Source organism: Sander lucioperca, chromosome 4 (assembly GCF_008315115.2).
Source record: "Sander lucioperca isolate FBNREF2018 chromosome 4, SLUC_FBN_1.2, whole genome shotgun sequence".
Lineage (NCBI taxonomy): Eukaryota > Metazoa > Chordata > Actinopteri > Perciformes > Percidae > Sander > Sander lucioperca.
The window spans coordinates 15,912,433-15,928,803 of NC_050176.1; the positions used below are offsets into that span (position 1 = coordinate 15,912,433).

General features: G+C 39.1%; 1 protein-coding gene across 1 annotated transcript; it reads right to left on the minus strand.

Annotated features, from left to right (window-relative positions):
• Positions 1-611: 611 nt before the first annotated feature.
• Positions 612-14,216, minus strand: txndc11 (thioredoxin domain containing 11). Its single transcript, XM_031289093.2, has 13 exons — positions 13,938-14,216; positions 12,185-12,281; positions 11,632-11,751; positions 11,098-11,195; positions 10,149-10,278; positions 9,815-9,908; positions 9,207-9,319; positions 8,873-9,076; positions 7,682-8,363; positions 4,637-4,824; positions 4,384-4,496; positions 3,898-3,978; positions 612-3,300 (listed from the first exon to the last, which is right to left on the minus strand). Exons 1-13 carry the CDS (start codon positions 14,060-14,062, stop codon positions 2,697-2,699), a joined length of 2,649 nt encoding a protein of 882 aa, XP_031144953.2. The 5' UTR covers positions 14,063-14,216; the 3' UTR covers positions 612-2,696.
• Between the last annotated feature and the right edge of the window lie 2,155 nt (positions 14,217-16,371).

Consider the following 16,371-nt stretch of genomic DNA (forward strand, 5'->3'; position numbering starts at 1 on the left):
GATTAATATGTGCTAGTGACTTTGAACGACTGCTTGACAGTTTCTGTGGAATTCAAAATGAACTACTACAGTATGTTCATGTTAATGAAGCAACATGTGACCCAGTATAACAGTGTGGCTTATTTATGTGATTTCAACACATAAGAAACTACTACGCCAGCAGTACTTGTTAATAGAATACATCCATGGTTGGTTTTGTTCTCCTCGATTGGTTCACAATAAAAAACGTGTGTTTTGGAAGGGGACACAATAGTAAAGGAACGGTATAGCAAAAGAGTAAAATACAAAATGATTCCCACTATGAGTACGCGCGCACACACACACACACACACAAAGAGTTATTGCCAAGGCTAGCATGTGATTTGGCTCTTCAGCCATACTTTATGCTTCTTCATCTCCCCAATCTTCACTTGAGAGTGCTTCTTAACTGCTATGTATTCACCAAGAAGCACTTCTCCAAAAGAAAAACAGCAGGAATTTAACACCAGTGATGTGATCAGAGGTCGAATTTGTATTAATTGCACTAATTTTGTACTTTTTATTTACGTGAAACAAATGGTTGGCTCCAATTCACAATCCTAGATATCAACCATAGTAAAACGCAGGACAAATAAGATGAAAGATTTTTAATCAGTAAAAACAGGTGCAATATCTCACATGTAAACAATTGCAGCATCTCATTCTTAATACCTGAATAGTTACATAGAAATATTCGAGTGACTCTAGGATTCCTGTAAAAATAGATCAGTTTAACAAAAGAACAATATCACCTTCAAAAAAAGTTTTAGCTAATTATTTCAAGTGCTCTCCGGCTCTCCTTTAGGTCGGTGAGCAGGTGCCACTTCTCCAGTATTAAATAAGTCTCAGCTTCATTAGTAGCCCTCTCTCCCTGCAGCCAAATCCTACTAACCCGGAGTCATCATCGATTTATAAGCAAAGGTCTGTTGGGAAAACATCGTTGTCTCTCGGCTCGTAGCAGCATAATAGTGGCATTCATATTGACCTCAGAGAACAAGGCCTTTATTTCTAATATTCCCTGCTCTCCAGTTAACTTCCTCCATGTTTACCTTTTGTCCTGATAAACTGTTCTCTTATCTAGATCATTTCTATCGGGATGTTCGAAAAACCAGCAGCCGAACTGCATCAATAGGGCAATATTTACGTCACTTGGACGACGCTTTACGTTCTGATCCTTGCATGTTATGTTCATTCTGCACTAAATTTCTTGATAAAATGAAAAAAATACTCAGAATTTTTTTATTTTATTTGTCAAGTATTTTATTCACACGAGTATGCAAAAATAGGCTTTACCACGTGGTTATTTTATATTTCCTATTTATTTATTGAATTATCAGAAAACCTGCTATATCGTGATATATAAATCGCTTTCAAAATATGAAATAACCTACAGTATGTCGGGATAGAAGATTTTGGCCATATCGCCCAGCCCTACACAGTTTTAATTCCCTCAGTACAGCCAGAGTCATATCAGGCGTTCCAGTTTGCCTTTTTCACCCCTGAACGATGCAAAGCTACTAGGGCTGCACAATTAATTCGCAATTTAAGCAAAATCGCAATATGGACTAGTGCAATATCCAAATTGCAGGGGGGCGCAATATTTGTTAAAGGCAAAATGTGTGTTAAACCATTCTGAACTAAGTATTGTGGTGGTGCAGAGACGTCCCCGCCTACAAATCCTATCCTACAGACTAAAGAAAACATCTTTCTTTGGTACAGATCCTCGCAAAAAAAAAAAAAAAGAAAATCACACTATAATCATTGAATTTTTTTTTTATTATTTTAAGATTTTTCAATGAAAATAAGAATAACGATACAAAAAGGATCATTCACTCTGATATCGTGAATCATATCGCGATCGCAATACCAGTCAAAATAATCGCAATTAGATTTTTTCCTAATATCGTGCAGCCCTAAAAGCTAGCATGAATGAAACTTCCCTCAGCACCCTTCCTTTCATATGTAAGCTTTTATTGTGAAAAAATCATCGGGAAGTGTTTTAGCATCACATCAGGAGTAAGGCAAAGGAGGAACAACTGGAATTTCTTATGAAAACATTTCTGTTAAAAAAGAGAAACAGAGCTGCAGAGTGGTGAGCATAATTGACTTAGTTCTGTGGAAATGTACGTTATACTTTACCATGTGAGCTTTTGTAGTAAGCTACGTGTTTTTTTTTTTGTGGGAATATTATTATTTTTTGAATAATAGCTTTTGTATGAGAATTCAACAGTAATATAGGGAAGGTATAGAATTTGGCTGCAGGGTCTGTGTAGTACATTGAACATAACTCAGGGTTACGTCTTCACTCTTCAACAGAAATGACATTTTTTGCAAGCACAGTTGGCACTGAATTCCCTTGCTAGTGTGTTCCCAAGAGTGGATCAGCCCACTATCATGACAGCAGTTTGGAGTATTCCGTCTCAAACAAACACTGCTATTTCCCCATTACCACCTATCCATCTTTTTTCTTTTCTTTTAAGTGTTTCCTTATTTCTTTCCTGACGTAGCAGTTATCTTAGATTTTCCTCTGACAGATCATAGCTGTCATTTCACCCTCATTCGCTCTCTTTCCATGACAGAAATTATCAGGTCATGTTGCCCCTAGGGTTTTTCCATGACCTCATTCAGGCTTCATTTTGCTTAGAAATCCCTCCTGTTTCACCACATCTCAGGTCTAATCACATCTTCTTCTTTTTTTTCTCATCCATTTCTGTCCTACCTCCGTTTCCTGGCCCTCTTTCCTCTCTCCTCCTCTTCTCTGTGTCGCTCTCAGGATTCCCTGCAGACTTGTGGTCAGGAGGCCATGAGGCCTCTGCCTGCTCTGTAGCCTCTGTCCTGTCCTTCAGCGCCCTCAGCAGGACCCAGAGCAGTGTGTTCTCATTCAGCAGGTTTTCAGAGGCGTCTGCCAGCTCCTGCAGCCGCCTCACCGCCTCCCCGAGCTGCCGGCTCTTCTCCCGGTGCTGTTCCTCCAAGCTTTGCCTCTCTCTCTGCAGCCCTTCGTTCTGGGCTTTTAAGCTGAGAGCGTCGAATGTCAGCCGCCGGTTGTCGCGCCACAGCTGCGCCAGCTGTTGGGAGAGACGTTCGCGGGCGTGACGCAGCGCTTGGACCTCTCGCTGGAGTGCTAGAAACTCTGCGCGGAGGAAGGTACTGGGGCCCACAGCCTCCGCCTCGCTCGAAGCTGGCACTGCATATTGTACAGAGCCAGAGTGCTGCAGGATGAAGTGAAGGAGGTTGGGTAACGTGATGGGCAGGTCGTCAGGAAACTTCACACTGAAATGTTTTCTTCAGGAGAAGCAGAAACAGGGGAAAGAAGAGTGCAAATAAAATAATGGTGAAATCCTTCTTTTTTTTTTTTAAATGTGTATATTTTGTTTTTGTGTGACAAAACAGTTCGGGGATAATAATAAATTCATTAATTAAGTACACAGCATTGAGATTATTACCGTACCCATTTTGGAGGCTACTGTGAGTTGTGTTCTGTTGAAAAGTGTACTACTGCAACTAACGATTATTTTATTATCCATTCATCTGCCAATTATTTTCTTGATTAACTGATTACTTGTTTGGTCTATAAAAACGGCAGAAAAAAAGAGAAATCACAACTTTTTGACGCCCAGGGTGATGTCTTCAAATTACATTTTTTGTTTCGTTTGATATTCCGAAAACCTGAAGATATTAAGTTTATTTTCACATACGATGAAGAAAATCTGCAAATCCTCACGCGTGGAAAGCTATAGATACAAATCAATTATCAAAACAGTTACCAATAATTTTTCTGTTTGATTCATTGACTAATCGAGGTATTACTGGAAAATACAATCTCCATATATGTGTGTGTGTGTGTGTGTGTGTGTGTGTGTGTGTGTGTGTGTTTCTTACCTGTATTTGGGAAAGAGAAGAATAGAGGGAACATGATCCACCATGAACTCCCATGGAAGATCATTACGTGCAACATTCACCCTACACAGAGAAAAAAATGTTTATATATATATATATATATATATATTTTTTTTTTTTTTTTTTTTTTTTAAAGGTTGGACCAGAAAACTAATGTTGAACTGTTTATGAAAGTTTCTTTTCCACTTTTATTTCCTGGCTTTTAAATGTGTTTACCTGCTTTTCTTTGTTTCTGTTTTTATCAGATTTCATGGGTTTTAACATGTTTCTATTCATGTTTTATGCTTGTATACATAGGTTTCTGTCTTTGTTGTCTTTGGTGCAAAACTTGTTTGTTTTTTAAAGTGTTATATAAATGAACTTAAACTGAAACTGAAACTCTGAACAAAAAGAAATCATATTCCAACACACAGTACTGCCACAATAACTGTGTCAACAGTCAACAATAAAAACATACACAAACTGTACCTGGCCACAGTGATGGTGCTGTTCCCCTGTAATAATCTGGCCAGCTGGATGATGATGTGGTTGAGAACAGAGCAAAATCCACACCACTGAGTGTAGTAGATGACCAGCACATCCTACACAGACACACAATTATGATTTTTTCTCCACAGCTCAAGTCCATGATTTGAATACTTGATGCTGAATCATTCACACAAATGGATGTAGAGTTGATAAGGGGAGAGTGAAAAGGAATTGAACCAGAGTCTTTTCTCACCTTTTGAAGGTCCATGACGGACGGCAGGAAGGAGGAAGTGGTCAGTTCTGTGATCAGGAGGCGTGGAGGTGAACGCTGGTGTTTGTCTGGATGCCTGGTTTCCTCCTCCCCTCCTTTCCGGTCTTCTTCTCCCACCAAGTGCCTCTGCAAAAGGCTGTATGGAGCACTGAAGTTCCTGATGAAGGCCTCTTTAAGAAGATAGAGAGACACACAATGAAAACAGAGAATTACCAGCGCTGCACAATATAATCATTTTTTTATTGTCATCGCAATATCAACTTGCGCAATAAACACATCGCGAAAGAAGCAAGATTTTGTGCGTTAGTTGAAAGAAAATCTGTAGGAAATTGCACTTTAAAATGTAACTCATTTTATTTAGTGGTGCCTTTGAAATCCAATTCAATGTTTCATTTGTTCAATAAAAGAAATGTTGGAAATTATTTCTCTTCATTCGTTTTAAAATTCAACCAGCAGTTTGTTGTATTTTAGCCAAATACGGAAAGCAGCAGAACTTAGTACACTTTAATATCTGTTTATTTATCACAAGTAATATCGTTATCGCGATATTCAACAACGTTATCGCAAATCGCATATTTCCGTCATATCGGGAACCCCTAGGCCTGTCACAATTTTGCTGGACGATAAATTGTCCCAGAAATGATTGCGATAAACGATAATATTGTCGTTCCGAAACCATTTTCATCTAATATAATGATAATGGCATAATAATGCAGGTACACCTTTTCCAAATATCCACAATGTGTCTTTGATCTCCTTTAGTATGTCGTCTTTCACGCTGTTGTACTGTTGTGGAATTGCCGTTTGTGACACATATATGGTCTCCCAGGCAATTCGTACTGGCTGTCAAATGTTTGCAGCATTCGTCGAGTGTTTGTGCGATAGACTACAGACTCTGTACTACGTTTAACAATTATTTATTAAACACTAAATATTAAATTTAAATAATATATAATTAATAAATTATGTCTATCTATATCTATGTGGCTATCTGCCACATGGCGAGTAAATGTTTGTATCAAAATAATTCTGTTTTTCAGTCTTTGGCGAAGGTGCAGCTACTTTCTTCTGCTCCTCTGCTGTCTGCAGGTCGGAGCTTCGCAGGGGCGGGCGGGCCGACACCCACACACACCCACACACACCCACACACACACAAACAAACAAACACTGGCGCACACACAAAAACTGGCACACACACCAGACGCCAGCCACCACATCACTTCTGTTTACTGATAGCTATTGTTTACCTCAGGCTAATTAATTAGCTAGTAAGTGGCGATTTTTGGCAGCCAGCCTTCCAAAAGAAAGCACAATGAAATGAAATAACTGATCATTAACCACTGACAGGCAAGCAGGTAACAGAGTCTCAGTTCACCGTCTGGGAGCCTCTGACACACTTTCTGCACTCCGTGTCTGCGGACAGCTGTAGGCTTGTACCGGTTAATGCTCAGTGCATTGTCGGACACATGCAGCCACTTTCCTGAAACCGCTTGCGAGACTGACAAGTCCACAGCGGCGTGTTTGTCCGAGCCTGTCCACCGCCTCCACCTGCAGGTTGTCAACTGTGTGCTTTGGAATGAAAGGGAGAAAACAGGACGCCGAGTAACACGGTGGATATGGCTCATATACTTTTTTTTTTTTGGACGCGCCTCAAGTGCAAAGTGCTGCGGGAAACCCTGCTCCAATAACGAGCGTGTTCTCTCTCTCTCTCTCTCTCTCTCTCTCTCTCTCGAGTCCCGCCTCCCCACACAAAGACCATGCGATTGACAAGAGGGTTCACTCCTCGTTAGGCTAAGGAACCGAGAGTGGTCATCCAGTCTCTTTGGTAGCGAGAGAGACAAGGAAAACAAACAAGCATGCAAATGGAAATGATCGCGGCCGGAAAAATTATCGAGCTCATTTTTTTTAATCGTGCGATTAATTGATTTATTGACTATCGCGACAGGCCTAGGCACCCCCAATAATTACTATTAGGATCATATTCAAAACGAATTTTAACCAACTGACAGTGGATCAAGAAGCACATGCAGAATGGTTAAAATTCCAAATGTATTTGTTTCTGTTCATTAGAAACATCAACATGCAGATAACCTTGACATCATTACACGTCCAGTAAGAGCCCAATATGACATTGTTAAACGCTTACATTTTTACTGTGGAAAAGTCATCACATAAAAGGCCACAACACCCTGTGTTCAATTGCAAACTTCTTTGTGGTGACTATTCCCTGGAAACATCTGTACATGTACAGTATGCAAAAGACCATGAAACTGAGACACGAGCTAATATGCAAACCTGTTTACGTTCTTTGTTTGATGATGTGTTGAATTCGAACCAGTTTGTCCACAGAACAGGTGAATCTACACAGACATGTTAACTACACACTAATCTGACTCCTCCATCAACAGGAGGCAACACAACGCTCAGATGTGCATTTCTAAACTATGCCTGCATCAAACTATACATATAGTACAGACAGGCCCTTATCCTATACATCTGAATGTAAATTTGATGAATCAGCAAAACTAAACCTTAATCAGAAATTGTGACGAGTAAATGCTTATTGCCAAATATCATTGACTCAAGAGGAGTATTTGGGGTCAGTGTGCTTCAAACAAAGTGCTTTTTGGATCATCAAACAGCATCTGAGGGCCCCTCCCCACAGGTGTGTGGAGGTGAGAAAGTAGGCAAGATTTTAGCCTCTCTTTTTCCATTCTTTCTTTCGTCACTTTTTCTTGAGTACAGCTGAGTGTAACACTATGAATAACTTAAAGGAGAGACATTATGAAAGCGTGAGCCAATGAACCCCATTAAAATTATTATTGCGTCTCAACCCCTCTCAATGAAGGCAGGCTTTTCACCCGACCTTCAAGTGTGGCAATTTGGAACAGCTGTAAAGTCTTTTGCTTTTAGACGTGATCTGACGACACTTTGTAGAAACTAGTTTGTTTCAAGCCTATCTCTGCCTTAAGATTTACAAACCAAATAAAACCATGAAATATGAATAAGATACTGTCCTAGTCTTACCCAGAGACTCTGTCAGCGTGGCTGCTGGACTGCGGTGGAGAACATAATGAACCTCATCCTTCAGGTTCACAATAGTTGCAAACGATCCATCGTCTTGTGCACCAGCCTCTTGGTGAAGAGAAGCATTTCTGTTGCTATTTGCCCCGAGCCTCACCGCCAGAGGCCAGTTCAGAGCGACATCAAGCAGATAAAACCTGAGTGTCCTGTTAGTCCGACACCACAGCCCTGTGATGCCGTCTCCTCCCTGCTGAGGGGCAGAGGATGGAGGGATGAAAGAAGGAGGAGGTATTTGCATGTCTAGCTCCTCTTTGGCTTGTGATTCATTGAGTTGAGATTCTTTTCTGCAGCAGGCACTGTATTGACTGAATGGGCTGTAGCTGTTCAGAAAGTTGCTACAGCCCACTGAGGTTGCGGTTTTTAAGGGCACGGCAGGTAGTTGGTGTAGGCAGCAGTATCTGAGATAAGACTGCAACTCGTCTCCTCCTTGAGCCGTGGACGGGAACGAGCAGCGTACAGAGGAGCTGGTTAGGCCCGATTGTAACAAACTGAGGCACACCTCACACACACTTTCAGACTCTGGGAGAAGAACTGACTGGCAGCACAGCGAGTGGAAGGTGAAACTTTTGTCCAAGCTGGAGTGGTTGTTGTCACAAGAATGATAACGCACAGCAATGTCTGCAACCTGAGAGACAAAAGAAGGAAGTTATAATAATAATAATAATAATAAATACACATTAGTTTACTTCTGGATACATGTGACGCAGAACGTGACATAGTTGCGTTTGTTCTATAAACAGTGCAGTGTACCTTACAGTGCAGTGCAAGAAATGAATAAATAGTCCCAAATTTAACTTAATGAAAGTCAGTGGCAAAAAGAAAAGGTTAAGCCCTGTTTTAAAAGAACTAAGAGCTGGAGAAGATTAAACTCGTTTTTTTTCAGATATGTAATGCATAAAAACTCAAATTAGTAGGATATAAAATGAATATTATATTTGTGAATAATGTCCCAAGGAAAAAGTATGTACACAGAAAACATTAAAGGACCTAAAACAGAGCCCTGTGGCACACCACAAGTGGGATAGGCAGCAGAGGATCAAGTATTATTAAAAGCAATTTAACTGATTGGAACCGGAATAGATCAGTATCAGAGAGGCTTACCCATCTCGACACAATTAAGAAAGATATGCTCACCTGCTGTAGTATGGGGCTGAGTTTGGACCCGAGTGGATTGTGCGGCAGGAACAGCAGTAGTGCTGGACCTTTAGTCAGCTCATGTTCCAGGAGACGGGACTTTGTTCCTGGAGGCTGCAGCCACTGGAGGATGGTCTCGTGGTGTTCAAACACCCAGCTACAGATGGCCTCTGATGTAAAGTTGCGTTCCCTTCGAGGGAAAATCTGACAGAAGAAAACATACAGCACAATGCCGGTGCAATGCCTTAGTATACATCCAAGATGATGTATTCAGCATTTAATTACATTTTTTAAACCAGTGTTTTATCTATCATGGCCCAGTGACATTGCTTACCAAAGAGGAGTTAAATCTTCTGTAAAGGTAAACTGTTTCATCTTCTTTTAGTGAGATGGCCTCTGCCACCTGTTTGTTGGTCACAACCCCGAAACGTACAACACCACGGAAATCTGCACCAGAAAAACAGAGACTTGTTTCTACGCCCTGTAGCGCCCTGCAGTACCATGAACTACTACAACTACTATTTCTAGTCATTATCTTTTTTTTTTTTTAAAGATTATTTTTTTGGGGCTTTTTCCCTTCATTACAAGTGACAGTGGATAGACGTGAAAGGGGGAGAGAGATGGGGGATGACACGCAGCAAAGGGCAGCAGGTCGGACTCGAACCCGCGCTGCTGCAGGACTCAGCCAACATGGGGCGAACGCCGTTACTAGGTGAGCCATAACTCTTGTTATGATTTGATACTATAAATAAAATTGAATTGAAATTGAATGTTTCACCCATCATTGTAACATTTCTTACATTTTAGCGACTCAATGCTATCTTTACCATGACCACGTTTCCCAAAAACTTGGCCATTTCTAATCTCATTTTACATAATTGACATGATTAAAAACTTTGACAAAGTCAAAAGAACAGGTTTCACTGCTGTATAGCTGCTTACCCCTTTTCAGGGCCTGCAGGGCAGAGGACAAATATGTTATGTACCCCGGCGGCTGAGGAGAGGAGTTAAACTGGAAGAAGCCCACCACTCGAGGCTGGAAATACACAAGAGACAGCTAATTAGAATCCATCATATGAAAATATAGCCTTATTTCAAGAAGAGATCTATGTACAGACACAGATCTTTCAGCAACTGTTAAACTTTCAGGTCGTTCCTTAAAGAGAGCTAACATTAGCAACTTGCATAACTGTAACTCTTTCGACCAGCACACACAGTAGGGAATAAACTGCTTTTCTGCCAACTCTCCATCAGATGACCTGACGCAGAACAATACCTCATGATAAGAGAGGAACTCTTCGAGTGTGGCTCTTGATGGGAGGTAAGTGAGCGGTGTGATGACTCTGAGGATAAAACTTTCCATATATGGAGCCACAAATGGACCCTTGTACTCTATAGGCCCAAACCTGCAGCACAGAAACACAAAGACAAACAATATAATGGATCAATTACTGTAGATGATCTCCCACTAACAGTTGTTGTAAGTTAAATCATAAAATAAAATAAATATACACAGGAAATGAAACATTAACACTCAGGTGAAGGGAGGAGAGGTACGAGTGTTGCCATGTTTAGGCCATTGTCTACTAGGTAATCTGATCACGAGACAACGAGGTGCATCAGAATTTGAATGGCTTACAACCTCTGCTAAACAATGTCCTGGGAAAACCATGGAGACATCATAAACTGAAATACTACAAACCACAGTCACAACAACAACATAAAATAAGATGAAGATTATTATTTAATTGCTTGTGTTTCTTCTCAAGAAAGAAATGCTAAACATGTACTGGTTCCAGCTTCATCAATGTGAGCATGTGCTGCTTTTCTATCTTTTCTATCATTGTACATTTAACATCTTTGGGTTTTGGACTGGTGGTCGGACACAACTAGTAATATGAAGATGTCAGGTAAGGCTCTGGGAAATGGATAGAAGTGATATAGAAGAATTAAATGATTAATCAAGAAATCGATCAGAAGATGAATTAATAATGAAAATAATAGTTAGTTAGTTGCAGCCCTGCAGCATTTATACAAACACTTCTACGGTCCAGCTGGCTTATTTTAAAAGAAGTGAATGACTTATGTTACAACACTTTGCAGCCAACTACAGTTCGTTGAACCACAGCAATTCTAACATCTGAAGTAACAATGTAAAAGTCACATTCGTTCTGTTCTGTCATTTCAGTTCAATACAAATAACTTTGAAAGGGTGAATGTCTTACCTTCTATAAAACAGATGGATGATCGGGTACTGATAGAAGCGGTGTTGCTTCCTGCATTTCCCATGACTCCACCAGCAGTTAACAGCCACAAACTGCACCTGTGTTTGTGTTTATAAGAGAGAAAGAAACAGTTGAACAAGCAAATCTATTTCCAGACCACAGACACGGTATGGTGAGTAATCATTGTCAGTCATACGAAGAGATCAGACTTTATTCTGTCTCATTTGCATTACAAGTGAGCCCCAAAACATTTCTTTAAACTCCAGATTAACTGCGTAGCTGTTTGGTTTCATTTTAAGTATTAGTCTAAACTGAGGATAAGAATACTGCTACTTTATGGAGTCCCAGAAGCTATATTTACTTTTCTAGATATGTAATGTGTCTCTGTTGACTAGCAACTAGCAAGTTACTCTAACACCAAGCCCTAGCTTTCTGCTACCACATCAGTGGTCATCTGCGGGTGACAATCAGGATTGCTATTTGGTATTTAAACATTCCTGCAGAGTGCTTGTTGTGCCCTCAGATGTTCTGTACCTGTTTGGCCAGCTTCTTAGCCACCTGCTGCACTTCCTGCCGAGCAGCCATCGAGTGAGCACACCACGGTGCATAGAAGAAGATGAGAGATACCTCTGCCATACTCCTGAGACGCTCCACCTGGAGAGAAAATGTTATTGACATAACCACTGTGCTAGATCGTTATTATGTTTGTGTTTTAAGCATGAATGTATTACTTGCAGGGACTGATACTGACATTGAAGTGCTTTGAGAAACTAATATCTGACTTATAGAGCTCTAGAAATTCGATAATTTAAGACAATGTTAAAACATGTGAGAAAGTCAGGCGGGGAGCAATCGGCACCAGTCACAGATAAAAGCTACATTAGTATACAATTTATCAAGTTTCATGCTCAAGAAATATAATCGACACAAGGCTGAATTGTATGTACTTTAAAAGCTGTATGTACTCTGTAGCCTCGTCCCATTGCTCCTTTGATATAGCCATCCTTAAATCACCGTGCATATTTTACCATACCTAATGCAGAAAATTCCACACTTGACTCATGATAAATTGTTTTGTGAATCTCACCTGGTCCAGCTGACCTAAGTAGAGGTCCACTACTGGGGCCTCGGCAGAGAAAAACCGCACCGAAGGCCGAGCTGCTGCCACCACATTCTTAGCACGGCTTCAGGAAAAAAATAAAATAAAAATGTAAATCAAAAATCATAATGAAACCAAAATGAAGTTCCCTACATCAAGCTAAGCACTTACTGTACACTCTGGGGTTGTCATAAGTGGAGCAAATCTGCACAGTCACAGACAGATGCTTAACATTTCAATCTTCACAGGTGTAGGGTTGCACCGATATACTGGTTTTACAGTATACTGTGGTATGCAAATTGACAGTACTGTGCACATTTGCTTATCTACGCTATTGAAAAAAATACTGTATTTATTTTTTTCACAAGGAAGATGTTTTACAAATACTTCCATTAAAAAAAATTGTTTCAAGTTTTAATTATACGAAAATGTTTGTTCAATCTAAATAAAACCCTTCTCTTTTCATTCCTTCAGTATTATTATCATTGTAATTGATAATAATACTAATTATTATTATTGCGTCATACCATATACTGCGATATATACTGAGGCGGGTATCGTATCATGAAAATCTCATACCGTTGCAACCCTACACAGGTTTAATCTCCACATCTAATATGATAGAAGATATGTCTGTGTTGTTTAGTGCTCCAGTGATTTGTCAATCAATTGATTGGACTTTGTATTGGTTTTGAATTTATTTAGCAAAAAATGCCAAATATTCTCTGGTTTGCTGCTTATTTGAAAAGGTCATTTTAAGCTCTAAGATCTTGCGAAGAGCATCTTTTTAACTTTTTCTGATATTTTATAAAATAAATGAACTATATATTTAAGATCAGCTGAATAACATAATGAAGACACCAATTGGTTAACTATTATTTAATTATTGGTTATTGCTTTGTTCAGGAAACAGTCCAAAACCCCAAAATTTAGTAGTAGTACTGTAACAATTGTCAGAAGAAAATAGCAAGCTGGGACTATTGCAGGTATTGATTAAGAAAGTCAATTGACTGATCACTTTATAAAAATAGTTGATGGTTAGTCACTCGCAATCACTACCAAATTAAATGCCTTATTGTTTCAGCTCTACATATTTTGCTGACCACTTTTGTACTTCTACTTAAGTAATATTTTAACTGTTTTTTACTTGCAATGAAGAATTTTTACAGTAATATTGCCTCTTTTACTCAAGTAAAAGATTACAATACTTCTTCCACCATAAGAAGCAGGATGTGTCTGAGATCATTTGTTAGCAATTTGCATGAAGTTCCAGTCTTACCAGCTAGGTTCACTGGAACATTAATGTGTGGTTGCTTACTACAGAGCTATGGTTGTTACACGGTTATCTTTGAAGTTATTTACAAATACAGACTCCAAAACGTAATTAAAATTAAGAAATTAAAGGGATTATACATATTAACACTTGGGTATGGGTAGTAGCCTACACTGTCTGTTTAAGCGGTTTAAAGCATTGGTTACTCCTCTTGTCCTAGTACACGTCAGTTTCAGATCAGCTGCACAACATAATGAAGACCCGGATTAGTTACAAGTAGCTAATAATTATAATTAGGAATAGCTAATTAATGATTTATTAATGCTACAACATTTCTCTCTAAGCAAAGTAAGCAATATGTTCAGTCATAACTGACTTAGCCTGGTCACAAGAACACACTAATATAATATTAGAACAGAAGCTGTTTTGTATTGTATGTGTTGTATTGTTTACGCTGCTGATTGTTACCTGCATGTGAACTTGACGGCCAGTACAAGCAGGACGCCGAGCACGATAGTCCCGCACAGTAGACCCGGTCTCCGTGCCATTCGAAACAGCACCTGCCGGAGAGACTGCCGCACCCGGCGCAGCATTACAGGCTGGCGTCGGCTCTCTGTCCCATTTATACGCCACGGACGCTGCTCTAAGCGTCCATTTGCCTAACGGGGGGTGGAGAGGAGGACTTGTTCGACCGACCTTTCTTCCCCACGTAGACTTTTCACTTCCGCAACAATGACGTAAGGGAAAGACCATAAAGTGCTGTCGGCCATTTAAAAGCGCGGGGTGATTAACAATGTTATGTTTACAGAGCTTTGAGAAAAGAAAACAGGTTACTTACTTTGAAATTGAATTAAACCGGTCTAAATAAAAAAACACTGTTTAATTTGTCCGCAATAATTGTGTTTGTACTTATTTTTGCGTATGACTCTTATGTGCTCTTTTGAGACTGTCCCTACGTTGTTATGGCGACAACCCTTGCTGCCATTCCGGCTGTTGAACACTAGAGGGCGGTCGTTGTAAAATTTTCAATCTATCAAACTTTATTTATATAGCAGCTCTCTACATACAGGTTAATATAATTTAAACCCTCAAGATAGATAACCATAGCTTTTGTTTTATTGTCATCTGTATAGGACCTACAAATCTATACAGTGAAATTCTTGTACCACAAAAACTATTTAAAACCCAAACATGTAAAATTAGAAAAACAATATGCAGCATGCATATGTGTGTGTGTATGTATGTATGTATGTATGTATGTATGTATGTATATATATATATATATATATATACACACATACATACATATATATCAAAGATGTCACTGACATATTTAGTTTGGAAAATATAAATAATGAAAAGAGATGCTATTGACATATGGCTTACTGGATACACAATGCTCAACCTGAGAAAAACAAGTCCACACAACAGAATAACATTATTTAAAAATCTTTATTTTTCCTTTGTCATTATAGAACATTAAAGAACAAAATCACAGTGTAGAACTTTTAAGTGCAAATGAACAATGTAAAAAATAAAAAAGTCTTTGATTAGCTCTACCCACCCATCATATGGAAATGTTTACTACTGCGAACAAAATCTTTATATAAAAAAAAATGTGCAACACAATATTTGTCAGCAGTACCAGCAAATAAAATCTGCTACGGACAGTTTCTCCTTAAAATCATAAAAATTTGAAACAAAAATGGGTATCAGCATCTTAATTTCTTTTAAGAACATGAGTTTTATCTCAAAGTGCCACATGTATTGTGAAATGAACGCCTGGAATTCCTAGAACACGCTTCATTGTTCAATATTTTTTTCACAAAGACTGCGTTTCTGTTTTTGCTTAAATCAAACAAACTGTAACATTTGACACATTTCACAATCATGTTACCAAACCTTGTAGTTTTCAGACAGTTCTGTACCACCAAGATCGCAGTCAAAGCCAAAACTGTACTAAAGATTTAAAGAAGGCATTGAAATTCATGTAGAATAAGGATTTACATAAAACTAACACTGCTTCATTCAAACTGATACTTTTAAAGCAGCAGATGTTCATGTAATTGGTTGTGGATTACATGCCGTAACAAAAATGTACTCATCAATACCTGTCGTAAAAAAGCTCACCTTTCATCGGACTGCAGCCATCTTAGTGCTACAGAGCTGTCAGAAAACTCCTTATGAGGCCAGTCTTCACTACAACCAAAGTTTGAACATGACTTATTTGCATAACTGCCCTCTAGACCATTTAGGCAATGTGGTTTGTGAATGCACTGTGCACGCAGAGAGAGATCACTGCAGTAATCTTTCTTAATCATCATTACAAATATTTCTCTTTGTTTCTCCTACAATAGCTCAATGCCTCTCTTGTTACACATGGCAACCATCCAGCAGAGAGGCGAGACTGGAAGCGAGAAAACGTCCTTTCCAACAGCAAATAAGCCAGTCTCAAGTGAGTACACTGCTGAAAATAAACACTTCTATTCAGCAACTGGATTTCTGGCTATTTTATTTGCTGTACGGTGAACTGTACGGCAGGGATCTTCAACGTTTTTTAAGCCAAGGACCCCTTAACTGAGAGAGAGACGGAGCACGTACCCCCTACTACATTTATTGTATATAATTAAGTTGCATATTAAAGTGGGCTTACAACGTGTAGGGCAGCTTAAAACCTTAATACATACATTTTTTGTGCATAGAATACTAAGATATTAAAATATTAGTTGGCATGGTTTTATAAATCATCTTTTAATGTCAAACATACATGTGGCACAGTGAATCCTTAGGATTAACTGTATCTGTGGATGGCTACCTCAGAGACTACCTTACCTATAAGCCAGTAGCCTATCATCAATGTGTTTTTTTGTTTTGTTTTTTACAAAACAGGCTGATTTATATT